Source organism: Cryptomeria japonica, chromosome 3 (assembly GCF_030272615.1).
Source record: "Cryptomeria japonica chromosome 3, Sugi_1.0, whole genome shotgun sequence".
Classification (NCBI taxonomy): domain Eukaryota; kingdom Viridiplantae; phylum Streptophyta; class Pinopsida; order Cupressales; family Cupressaceae; genus Cryptomeria; species Cryptomeria japonica.
The window spans coordinates 947,422,085-947,435,535 of record NC_081407.1 but is presented as its reverse complement, the minus strand read 5'-3'; the positions used below and the strand labels follow the sequence as shown (position 1 = coordinate 947,435,535).

General features: G+C 40.6%; 1 protein-coding gene across 3 annotated transcripts in view; it reads right to left on the bottom strand.

Annotated features, from left to right (window-relative positions):
- LOC131038950 (serine/threonine-protein kinase ATM) overlaps positions 1–13,451 on the bottom strand; it is a 417,584-nt gene that overhangs the window by 266,569 nt on the left and 137,564 nt on the right. For all 3 annotated transcript variants that reach the window (XR_009104579.2, XM_057971562.2, XM_057971563.2), the window contains exons 28-30: positions 2,680–2,726; positions 2,528–2,591; positions 2,296–2,370 (exon numbers count right to left, since the gene is read on the bottom strand). Coding sequence is in view for 2 of the 3 variants with exons in the window: in XM_057971562.2 (XP_057827545.2) it covers positions 2,296–2,370; positions 2,528–2,591; positions 2,680–2,726 (186 nt within the window). In the remaining variant the exon portion in view is untranslated. The remainder of the gene's footprint in view (positions 1–2,295; positions 2,371–2,527; positions 2,592–2,679; positions 2,727–13,451) is intronic.

Sequence of the window (13,451 nt, the reverse complement as noted above, 5' to 3'; positions counted from 1 at the left end):
AGAATTGATAACTTGTGGGATTGAATGTATGGACAAGAAAATTGCCCAAGAAATCTGCTAGAATCGCAACATGGAGTAAGCATTATTCAAGTAATGATTGGTTTGTCATTATTCAAGTATGAGTTTGGGTGGTTGGTAATGATAGTTTGGACTGTTGCTCAGGAAATTGAAAAGTGAAAACCTTATTTGAGCCCAAAGTATGAACCTAGTAATTAATCCTCTAAATACATATCGAGTGTTGTTATGTAATGTAATCCTTGTACTTTTCTTTATCCAACACTACACAGTCTTTTGGATCTGTCATAAAACAATCATGCTCCTCTAGATGCATAGGGAAAAGGTCTCCCTAATGCTTACACATTTTTCAAAGAAAAACCTTGTGGAAAACAAATCTTGCCCTATTTCTTTCATTCACTATTCAACTAAGTTTCCGGTACCGGTTCGGATTCACATTTGGGTTCGCAGATTAGTTCAAAACAATTTTGGGGTGGGTTCGGGTTCACTTTGGGTTCTTCTGTACAAAAACATATAAAAATAAGAAATAAAAAATGTATACATATATGCAGCAGCACATAAGTAAATAATACACCACTATCAACGATGCTAATAATAAAGTAACAACAAAATACACCACCATATATATTAATGTTTTAGTCCAAATAACATAGCAAAATGCCAAAATACACCACCATATCAATGTTTCAATTCAAAAATAATAATGTCAACATTAACAATCATCCATCACTAATCAAATATCATCAAAAGTCATCAAACATATCATCATCCTCCTACTAGCAAATTAGAAGCACAAACAGTGCCACTAGCATCGACTAACAATCTCAGCCTCAAGAGCAACCTCATGATCACTAGGTAGCTCATGATCATCATCATCAACCTCAAGTGCATCAAGGTGGGCAATTGAATCATTCAACTCCGTACGCTCTGGTTCAACATCCCAATGCTTTGCCTCCCCTTTTTTGTAGGTAAAATAATCACCGAAAACTCGACAAGTTTTGGCAGCGAGTCGATGGCGTTATTACTCGCCTAAGCCAAAAACTCACAAATTTTTGAGAACTCACCGAGTTATTGGCGAGTAGTGCATCTATGTAAATAGTCATCCCACATCTAGTGACTCCACATGGAAAACTTGTTGAGTACATGTGGTGAATCTACACCATAGACTAAATGAAGATCATCTCTTTCAAGTCACATTTTGAGCATAAGTAGTTAATTTTAAATAAACTATCCTTAATACTTGATTGGACAATGTTATGTCTAAAGTGAAATTAAATGCTAGTCTTAAGATGACCAATACTAACCAAAAATATGTAGGTCCTTCACTAAGTTTTCACACCAAGGAAATCCGGTAGTAAACGAAGATAAGCTTATCCTTTAAACTTAGTGATATAAAGTTAATTGCTCAGGAGAATTGTAATCACATTAGAATCTAAATAAACAAGTGTTGAATGAAGAATGTAACTTTACCCTTTAGACGGATAGCCATAGGAGCTGGATAGATCTCCTTCATGCTTATCTAAAAAGAATTACTCGAGATCTCTTCTATTATGAGATCCATTAGTCCTCAATATCTTGAATTTAAAAACTTCTATTTCACTCAAAAAAGTAAGGTTCCCTGAGTATTGTTTGACTATCTTAAATAAGTGAACTTCTCTTTATGTAAATTAGGTCAATAACTGAACTTGCTCGAGGTGGAAACACCAAATTATTTATCTTTAAATTGATTACTATAACTATTGATAAGGATCATAATGAAGGAAGGAGATCTAATGGAAACTAATGATACAAACTGATTAGATGCAACATCCTATCTAAAGCATGGAGATGTTTAACTCATTGAAGTCCAATATACATTTGACTGTCATCATGGATGCAGGATGCTATGGGTTAGCTTCCATGGATTCTCATCATATTGAGGATCTTGCTGACATTAAAATGTTTGATATCTTGAACAATTTTGAGAATATATGAATTGAAACACAGAGTCATAGACTTGTTTAATAATACATTTTAATAGAGACTCCTATATTGGATTCCAACATTGGTCAAGCACTTCTGTACTTTAAGTGCATGCATGCACATCCTTGTACCTTTTGGTAATATCAAGTGAAAAAATTGTACTTCAGTTTTTAATGATCATTACAATATTTTTAATGGATTATCTCCCATGTGGTTAATGTAGATCAGATGAAATATTAACTACGAATTTGGAAGTCTGAACTTATTTAATAGCATTGCTATTTGAACAGGAAGTAGAGAAATATGGCTCGGTATTACCTCTATTAAAGCAGCTAGGTTCAATTGTGCTTTTATCCAACGGGAGAGAATCGACCTCATTAGTTGCTCCAGATACTACACAAAAATACACTTGTCATCATATCTCTATATCACATGTTTGGTGCGGGAAATTTAAACTTTTATCTTAACAAGAACAAATACACACAGTTGTATGAATGAGAGCACAAGGACTATTACTGAAACGGATTGATATCTGCACTGGAACTCTCACCTTGAACCTCGTAACGTAATTAATTTGTTTTGCAAGACGATCAAGTATAGCACATATCAATAACCTAACATCAAATAATCTCAATGTAAAGCCTAAAAGCATGCAGTGAATATGGAAATAAACAAACAATTTATGAAACAATAAATATATACCTGTGTGAAGGATTTATTGCAGCCACAGCACAAATCATAAAAACTGCCTGCAATCAAGATGAAAACAAAACCATTAAGTCTGATTGCATATTACCTCGGTGAGGAGCATTGCAAAAAACAAAAGTACACTATCAAACTTGCATACCCAGAAACTAGCAGATAAATATTACACTATTGAGGATTTCTTGTTTTCTATTGTTGTCAACAACAATCGAGATAGCACAAAACCACTATATTGCTATCAACTAACACATATGGTCTTCAACATTGACTCATTAAACTGGTAACGAATGCACCAAAAAACCATCCAGAGACAAAATATAAAATTTGATAGTCTGAAATACATTAAGTTATGATTCCCCTCTAATTCTGCATCCTCCCAGAAGCCTATATGGTATACACCGATCAAGAAGACCATGGTCTTGAATCTGATCATTGCAATGCAGGACTCTTGTCATTTGAAGTAGGATAGATGGATAATTCTATGCAAATATAGTTTCAACTCATTGACAGAATTAAAATAAATAATGAAGTAACAATACTTACTGATTTAGAATCAATAAAACTGAGTGATACTAAAATTTTGTGTCATGTATCTGTAGAACACAGGTTTACTACTGAGAGGTGGGGAGTGATCAGTAGTAAATGAAACTTAAAGCTTTTTGATCAATTAAATCCTTTTGTAAAATTGCTTTTAAACTGAAACTGAAATAACAATGCAAAGCAATCACACAAGGAACAACTGCACAAGATTTGACATGGAAACCCAAGATGGGAAAAACCACAGTGAGTAACGCTGCTAAGATCTACTGTCCTAATCCAACCTCACAGTTAAAATCAAATACAATCTCGAAGGGCACCAACCCTAAGGAGTCACCAAACCCCTATCTTAAGAGCACCAACTCTTTCAACACCCTAACTCCACAATCTGAGCACCAACTCAGAATCCTTATGGCACCAACCAAAAGGAAACTACAAATAAAACTTATTATCTCTGATTTTGAATCTGCAATCCAAGATATTACAACTTTGAAGGTAGACAAAGTCTAGAATGTGTTACAATCTGAATGATATTATTTTTCAAAAATACTGTTCTGATTCACACACCACAGATGGCTATAACCTGCAAATAAGTATGCATATTCTGAAAATATAAACACGCTAAAAACCAGAAACTGATTTGCATATCAAATATCTCCAAGTATCTCAAAGATAATATTCTGAAAAGTATATTGAATGTCTCTGTATATTTGCAAAGTTATATTCTGAAAATGATACTAAAAAACTCTGAATCTCTGCAAGTCAAAATCAGAAAGAGATTAAAGATCTGGAAATTATCAGTAGCCCTGTCTCAAATCACTTAGAAAAAATGTCAACCTGCAGTTTAATATACTGTCACTGTCATAATAAATATCTCATCATAAATCTGAGCCAAGACAAAAGAAACAATTTGAAATCTTATTGTGTTATTGTCTTATCAATAAGATCTGCAAAACATAAAGAACTGTACCACTCTTACTTGCATCATAGTCACTTCATTTCAGGCCTTCCAAACCATAATCCTTCTTTATATCATATCGCTGACACTTTCTAATGTTTTCAGAAAAAACGTATTGTATTTTTCTCCAACATAATACACAATAATAGCCAAAGATTCACTTCCAAACAGTCTGCCCAAAAGGGCTTTAAAACAATGTCCAGAAATGATGGTTAAGAATAAGTTACATGTGATTGAAAGAACTACCTACGGTAGTTACAACAACATCAAAACCAATTTTGTCTTCTTTTACTCCTAAGAACATATATTATAATGAAGTTTACTGTTATTTGTTTTAAAACAAAGATACATGGGACAACTAAACATTGATGCAAAGATTAGTTGTAACTCAGTTACAACCACCATATGGTTACAAAGCCAAAAACATCAACTCCAAGTATATTAAATGAAACTGCCACCACTTCACATAAGCATTATTATCCACAAAACTCCACGTATTCATTCTTTCAGACCCTCAAACAATATATGTATTCATTCAATCTCTTAACCAATATGAGAAGAAGACATAGCAAATCTGAGCACAGCAAACACAGAGAATGGTAGAATGCTAAAGATTTAGTACTGATCTCTGTAATAACAGCCTGAACGGATTTTTGTGTGTAGATTTCTGATTTTTATCAAACTGTGGTTGCAGGGTCATCAATGCAAACTGTACGTGCAGGGGTGACATCAATGACAAATATGCCAACAGTCTCTAATAAAAATAACTATTTTTATAGATATTGATAATATTTCTACATTGATCATTTGTTCTTAAGATAATAGCAATCAACATTTCCCTTCATGTAATTGTAGACGGCATAAAATGCCTATGGTTTTATTTGTTATCTGCCAATGTATTAATTAATTGTATTGAGTGGGTTGTCACTCTCAGGTAGTTATGTGTCAGTTGGTTGACGGTTGTGTACCTCTTGGCAACTGTCGGGTTCTTTAAATTTGTTGTGTACCGCCAAGGAAGTAGTATGGTATAGTCGGATCTATTGTAATCCTTGGCCGACCATCTTTGGTCTCTTCTCTGTAATAATTGCATGTGCGAATAAAGATATATTTTTACTGTCGTGTCTGGTATGCATTGTCATGTACATTATTATTGTTTGTATTTAATTTACCAGTTGTAGCAGTAAACATTTTGGCGCCGTTGCCTTAAAAGAAATCAGGTTAGCCTTGAGTGATTCATGTCCGTAGATCTTATTAAAGGTGAGAAGAGGCCACAAGGTGGTCAAGACCAAGTGATTAGGTGATCGGCCCACCCTCGGCCGGAAGGAGCACAGAGACGAGTCGAAGCCTGGAAGTACTCAGAGTGTTGGGACGCTGGAGGTGGACATGTAGAGGACATGTGCATGTCTGAGAGTGCAAGGAAAGCACCGAAACGTAGCGGTCGGAACAATTCACTCAGGTCCGACACACCTGGAAGTACTCAGAGTGTTGGGTATGCTAAAGGTGGATGTGTAGAGGATGCCTACGTGGCCAAGAGTGCAGGGAAAGCACTGGAACGTAGCAGTCGAAACAGTCCAACCAAGTCTGGCACACAAGGCGAAGACACACGTACCTTCTGAGTGAAAACAATGTTGAACACCCAAGAGAAGCAAAAACTGCCGAAGTTCATGGGAAATGGGTCGGAGGACCCCGTACGGCATCGCATGCATAACCATTTGGGAGGCAAATGGCCAAGATGATCAGGATTACTGGTTGAGGGCGTTTCCAGCCACCCTTCGGGGGATTGCAATCGATTGGTACACGGACCTCGACGCCCAGCACAAAACATGGAATAATCTGAAGGAGGACTTTCAGGAGGAATTCAAACTCCTGAGGAATGACAACGAGATTGTGGCTGAGATCTACAGTACTAAGCAAGGCAAAAATGAGAGTGTACGCGCTTACAACCATAGGCTCAAAGAACTGTTGGACAAGATGGAGAACCAGCCAGTCAACGGGTTGAAGAAGAGGTGGTTCACGAAGGGATTGATACCCTCACTGCGCAAGAAGATGAAAGTAGTGCCTCCGTCCTCGTACGCTCATGCATACGATCAGGCGATGGACATCAAGAGTGAAAATAAAACCTCCTCCCGAGAGAAGAGGAAGATTGACAATGATGAGAGCACCGAAGGTAGCAGTAACGAAGAATCCAAAACCGTACGAGCCCTTTGACGGGATATGTTGAGAATGATGAAAGAATTGAAGGTTGGGAAAGCAACCAGCAAAGAAGATAATGAACTATGGTGTACTGAGTGCAAAATTGAGGGGCACACGAAAGGCAATTGTCCTAGAAATATGTTTTGTGAGATTTGCCAAGTGTTGGGGCATTCAATCAAGGAGTGCCCATACAATTTGAAGACGAGAAGTACGCAAGTACTCTTCACACAAGGAGAGTCTAGCACATTGAAATCTCAAAATGTATCACCCAACGGCAATGGAAATCAACGAGGGCGAAACCAAATACAGTATGACTCCAGAGGACGTCCTATCATAAAGTGCCGACAATGCAGCGAATGGGGGCACTTTGCGAGAAACTGCCATAACAATAAAGATAACATACAATTATTGTGCAAATGGTGTGGACCAAGTGACTATGAAGATACCAACTGCCCGAAGCAGAACGGTATTAATTTGCTGGACGTGGAGGAACAAGAGGATGTAGTTTTGGCAATCACGAGAGCACAAACAAAGAAGGCGATGTATTCAAACTCTGGTACAGAAAAGGAACAAGCCGAAGTAGAACAAGTGTTGGCGAAGGAACGAGTAACTTCCAATGGAACTGCAAGTACGTCATTGCGAGAGTCAAAGAAGAACATAGTTCGGTAGGTGCTACAAACAACCGTACCCATCAAGGTGGCAGACCTTCTTCAAACTATGCCACAACTGATAATGGCAATTGCCAACATAGTCAGTGACGACACAGTCATCCAGAAACAATGTAAGCCACACAAGGAGGAATTGACGGGAAAACCATCACACGAAGGGAATGAGTCCAATGATCCAATGTTGCTGATGGTAAGCATCGGGAGGAAGCCGGCGGTCGTCGAGATGGAAATAATGGGGAAGAAATTCACTAACACCATTGTCGATGGAGGCTTGTGAATAAACGTACTGCCAGAAGACACGTGAAAATGTCTAGGGAAGTTGAAGCTTTGGCCGCCAACCTTCCATTTGGTAGGTGTCGACCAGCACAGCATCCAGTTGTTGGGAACATTGATGGCACAAAAAGTATTGATTGGGACACAACATGTTTTCTTGGACTTTGTAGTCATCCGGTTACAGAAGAAGGTGTACAATGCACTCCTCTGGAGGGGATGGTTGATTACTGCCAAGGCGAATCATAACTGGAAGCGGAACACACTCTCGATCAAGAGTGATGGGAGGAAGTATGTGATTGACGTGAGGAACCAGGCGGTGAGTGAAGAACTAGCATCCTCCGACTCAGAGTCTGAGGGTGGAGAGTTTGGCATGGATGAAGAGAGGAAAGGCATGGAACCCAACAATGAAGGGGTGCTTGAATTAGAAAATTGCGCTAAGGATGAGACAAGTTCTCTAAATGGATTATTTCATTGGCAGATGGAGGATTACAAAGTCTTCCACCCCGCCAGTAACATGCTACAAATTGGCCGAATTGAGGAAGTGCAAAGTCCATCGTACGATATTCATCTGTGCACATCCAGCGTTGGGGTTGTTGGGTCGTACGAACAGTTGCCGAGTGATCATGGACTGTACGAACAATTACCAATTGAGTTGTACAAACAGAGGCCACTAAGTGGGAGTGGAGAAGTGTCTAAGGCATACAAAGAAGATTCGTAGAGCGAGGATCAGAAATTGGATGTCGTACAACCTTGTGGAGCTAACCCGAAGAAGTTAATACCATAAGCCGAGAGTAACGTTGCCGAAGGATTGACTAAGTTCATATCGCATGCCATATGGTTCACAGCAAACGAGAGCAAATTGGCACCTGAGACCCTAGGTTGCACCAACGTGAGGAGGTTACAGCACGAAGCTAAGAGCCCCAGCTACATCATACAAACTAGAGAAGCTAAGTGCAGGAGATCCGTACGGCAGGTAGGAGGCGAGGGAAATTTCCATCCATACAAGTCCGTAGGAAAGATAAAAGGCGAAAGGAATTTGCAACCATACAAGCCCGTACGAAAAACAAAATCGACTGCCTGGGAGAATTCGCAAGTAGTGTAGTACAAATCCGTACAAGAAACCCACAATGAGTAGAAGACCTTGTACGTGTTGACGTGTCTGAAATCGCATTGCTGCAAACTCCATATGGCCAACGCAGAATAGAATAGCCAATTGATTATCCTACTCTCTCTTGAGATAAGGAAGTCTCTAATGCTGTTTTCTAAGTTTGATCAAAAGAGACTACCTCAAGGTTTCTTTTGTCAGGTCTTGATTGCAGGATTTTTCAGTGGCTTGATGTGTTTATGCTAGAAACACAAGGGGGACTTACGTTGAACTGGTAATTTATAGATAAGTTCCCTGGAACTTTTATGATCTTTCTATCAGATGATTTTGGTTAATTTGATACTGTTTTAATAGGACTGTAGAGTTTTTTGAATTAAAAAAGGGGAAAAAGGAGGGAAGGGTAGAGAGAGAGAGAGACATGAAATGTAAATTCTAACTAAAATAGCAAATTCAGTCAAGCAGACAGACACCTCCAGGAAACTAGATTAAACATCATCAGCTGCTCAAGCACAATGTTTGCATAAATCTAGTGCAATCTTCAAAGGAGAAACAAGATTTTCATGTTATCAAGTACAATATTAGAACTTCTACATTCATAGTATGTGTTTGATAACCGAACTAAGCATGAAAGGTCCAAATTAACCATGCAGAAAGAAAGGCAATCAGCCGTTCCCTAATGGTGTGGACTGCAAAGATTCTATTAGATGCTTGATTGAAAAACGCTATGCAAAATAAATAGACATAACTGAAAGATTTCTAAGTTAAGTGAAGAAGGAGACCATGCACTCACAAGGAAACTTGAAAACAGTCTTAATTCTTTGCATTAATTCCTGTAAATTTCTCCAGAGCTTTCGCAACAATCCAAGAACTTCTTACAAAAAGAGGGAAAACCAGTCCCTTAAATAGGCTTCAAAAAGGATGAATGGCCTAGATTTAATCTAAACAAGTGGCCCAAATTCATCCATAAAGCATGGCTGCCCATACCCATAAATGGGAGGCAAATATCAACAACCACCCCAAAATGGGCAATAACTACCCAAAAAGGGATAATTACAGCAATTTGAAATAATCCAAAAAGGTGCATCAAATAAAGCTTTACATTTGTTGACCAAAAGTTTGTCACCTTTTTGTGCAAAAGTGCACTTTTTAAGATTTAGAGGGAAAAAAGCACTTTTGAGAAATTACTTTCTCTATTTCGGTCTCACACTCCTTTTCTAGAAATTGATGCTTGCCATGCAGGTATTCCCGCCATAAATCACGACCTGCCGCCTGTTCCTCGCGAACGTATTCCTGGAAGCTGATACATAACTGGAAGAGCAGACTGAATGGAGGCATGGGAGGATGGCGAATTTTGTATTGCATGCCTTCAAGATACTAGTCCACGTCCTTTAAACCGTCCTTCCAGCTGGAGCGATTACGCTCAAAGCATAATATGTCTGAATGGAACTGACTAGCAAAACTCAAGTCCTTAGTGGAATAGGAAATCTTATCCGTCCCCAATCTTTGTTCCCAGTCTGGGTGGATTGCATTATCGGACAAGTCGTTTATCCATCCTGAAACCATTGATCGGAGGATGGTCTTACCTAGTTCTTGCATGTTTCCCAGAATCACTTCACATGCATCACTTTCCTTGTCAATAATTTCTTTGTTGTCGTTCTTCATGGTGATATAGTCCAGTACCACTCCTTAAGAACACTGATGCTATGAGGATCTAGAATGGCGGACAATGTAGGAATTTGCACGTGTGTCCAAAAAAAAGCTCTCATGAGGGGAAGGGTAGTGGCTGCCACTTCGTGCATGTGAAGGGATTCCTTCTTTACCTCCAAAAACTTGACTAGAGTGAGCTCTCGATGGAGGGCCATTTCTTTTACTTCCTTAAGGATCTGCTCTCCCTTTTTCTTGATGTCTTGCATCCATTCCTTGACGGCCTTTGCGGTGTCCCGTACTCCTTCAAATTCAATTGTGGTCCTTTGTGCCAATGTTGTCGGGGGAATATGGGATTCGGAGGCATTGTGCAATGGCCTTAGGAGTTGATCGATGTATCCTTCAACTTGCTCAGCACGGGCCCGATACATGTCCTTTTCCGCTGTGATCTCTTCGAGCTGCCTGAGTATATTCTGTACTGAATCCTTAAATTCTTCTTTTTCTTGCTCTTTGGTAGCTAGTCCGATGGGAACAGCTGTGATGCTATAATCTGCCAATGTTATCTGATCTGCTGGCTTGTCTACAGGCGGGGTGGCAATATGAAGTGTGGTTCCTTTGCTCGTCTTTGGTCACTCTAGAATATGCCCTGGGCTTTTTCTTCCCCTTAGCTTTTGCTTGATCTATACGCGAGAAGATATCCTCTAGATCAATGGGTGGTTTGGTGGCGGCCTTGCGCTGGGCTTTGGCAATCAGCCACTCTTGAGGCACTGTTTGGGTTGATGATAAGGTCAAGTCAGCATTCTGTTCTCTAACGTTCTCAGTTGACTCACCACAGATTCGCAGCTGCCCTGCCACCGGAGGAGTGAAAGAGGTGTGAAGCCCTTTGCTTGCAGCTGAATTCTCCCCTATTTCGTTGAACAACTGCCTGACATCCTCATGTGATGGTCGTTCTTCAGCTCTTTCGAGCTCATGAGTCTCATCTATCCTTTGTTCTCCTTCGACGATGGAGTCATATTTGGTTGTATTGTGGAGCAGCAACTCGTGACGGCTCTATTGAGTAGGTTCATGCACTTTGACCCCATGGGTGGATGGAATCTCTCCTTCTTCTATTTGGTTACCCAGTTCGGTCAATTCGAGGGCTCTTAGCTCAGTGTCTAGCACATCGGGCGCAGGAGGATCATTGGCTTCAAATGGATCGATGTCGCTCTAGGGAGGCGGAGCAGGTATACAATCCAATTCTACAGCATCGTCGGATGAACTGGGGTCTTTTGAAGATGAAGTGACCTCTGGTCTCTTTATAGGAATCTTTTCCCTTCTTGTTCTTTTGGACGTCCGAGTCCCTCTGAAAGCCTTAGCCTTCTTTCTTTTCTCTGGTTTCTCAGTTCCTTCCCGGGGCACACTAGACGTTCCTTCATCTTCTGAAGACTGAGAATCGAGGCTGCCCATTAAGTGGTAAGTGAACTGGACTCCCTCATGCATTAGCCTTTCGATCTGCTGATGCAACCACTGATCTGTGTACCTTGCTGGAGCTGCCATGACTGCCTCGAAATCAGTGATTGGGTCCTGGGACCAATCAACGCCTGGCAAGAGATGCCTTACTGCTTCAAATTCTCGGACCTGGAGGCAATTCCCTGAATCCGTGAGCTGATCTTGGACCTGACGGTATTCAAAGAGTCACATCTACTACACACTCAGTCTAGAATATTCCCGTCGCCTAACCTTGTAGTCATTAGAGCAATTCTTCCAATAGTCTTCAACTGATTCCTTTGCTCTGTATCTTCTACCATAGGCTCTTTTTGCCAGATTATCATGATCGAAATATTTCCTTGGAAAATGGTCCTGTAGGCCATAAGAGGCCAGCTCTGCAAGGGACTCCTCTGTTAGGGTAGGGGTCTTCAAGTGGACATCATGGTTGCCTATGATCATAGGAAATGTGAATCCAGCCTGCTTGCTTTCTCAGAGTAAGATGTCGGTCGGGCGTGACTGCCTTGCAACCTCCATAAGAATTACTTTGTTGGTTGGGTACCGTGGAAGTCGAAGAGGGGCACCATCGAAGCCAGCTATTCAGATGTAGGAAAACCTTGGGAACTAAATGAACCAGGCTCCATACCTTTGTACTAGAGTAGTAGCTTGCTCTGAGAGCCTTCTGTGTAATCCCCCCTGCATCCTGACCAGGCGCATTGTGAAGGCATCATTGACGCGCTCATATTGGCCAACTACATAAGTCGGGCTGTTCTTTTCCCTCTGAGCTATATCTTGGTTGTGCAGCTATGGGTAACAATCGTAGACCTTCACCTGACCGGGCCCATTCCCGATTTCACCTTTCATTATCAATCCTGGCAGTGGCTGGTTCTTGTCGAACATATAGACCAAATAAGAGGTCATGGTGAAGTACTTCTTCGTTTCGAGCTCAATCAGCTAAGTGTGGATGTTATCGCTTATGATCTAGGCCCAGTCAAACTTAGACTTCCCAACGAAGACCTGCTCTATAAATAGAACATCCACTCTTCAAAGTAGTTGGACTTAGGAAGTCCCATGACTCGGCTGCGTAATGTGACCATATCCCCATGTTCATTATGAAAATCACTCCTGGGGGTCTTTTTCACTATTCTGGCGCTTGAAGGCCTTTTCTCCTTGAACCATTCTTCGTTGATCAGTGCTTTGCATCGGGCCGGATTCATATCATATGCCCCTTGTGCTTCATCTATGGTTGTAGCTGTGGGATTGTTTGGAAAGGGGATGTCAAATGCATCACCAATGGCCTTAGGAGAGAAGTCGGCGATGGTCATATTCTCGAGGAGCACTAGTCTGGAATTCGGTTCATAATGTCAGGCAGCCTCTACTACTAATTCATAGTTCTGTATTGCTGGAGGAAATCCCGCTGCTTGGGCGATGCCACTTTCCACCATCTGCCTAGGCCTGCCATACGCGTTGGGTGAGAAGACCCGATTCCTGAAGTCTTGAATATCGATATGGCCAAGGTCGGTATCACCGATATTGTCCCAGATGCTCTGAACCTTCGACTCCCTCAATCCTCCTCTCTGATATTGGTACTTCATCCTTTCAACCTTACGCGGGATATCTGATTTGGATGCTCGCGATGTCTCGGCTGCAGCAGGCGTTTTTTATGATTCCACCGCCGATTTAGGCATTTATCCTGCACAACCGGATGCGGATTACGAGGTGATACAAGAAAAGCAAGGCGGGTTAGATAGAAAAATGCTCCAGCATGCCGGGATTAATTTAAAATTTAGATTGGACATGCGGCGACGTTTCTAGCTAAAAAGGGCTTGATCAATTTTAACCACAGCATTCATGAAGATTTTTTATTGCGAAGTTATACTTAACACTTTCTGGATTTTGAATTAATTTCAACAGAGACAAAGCATGA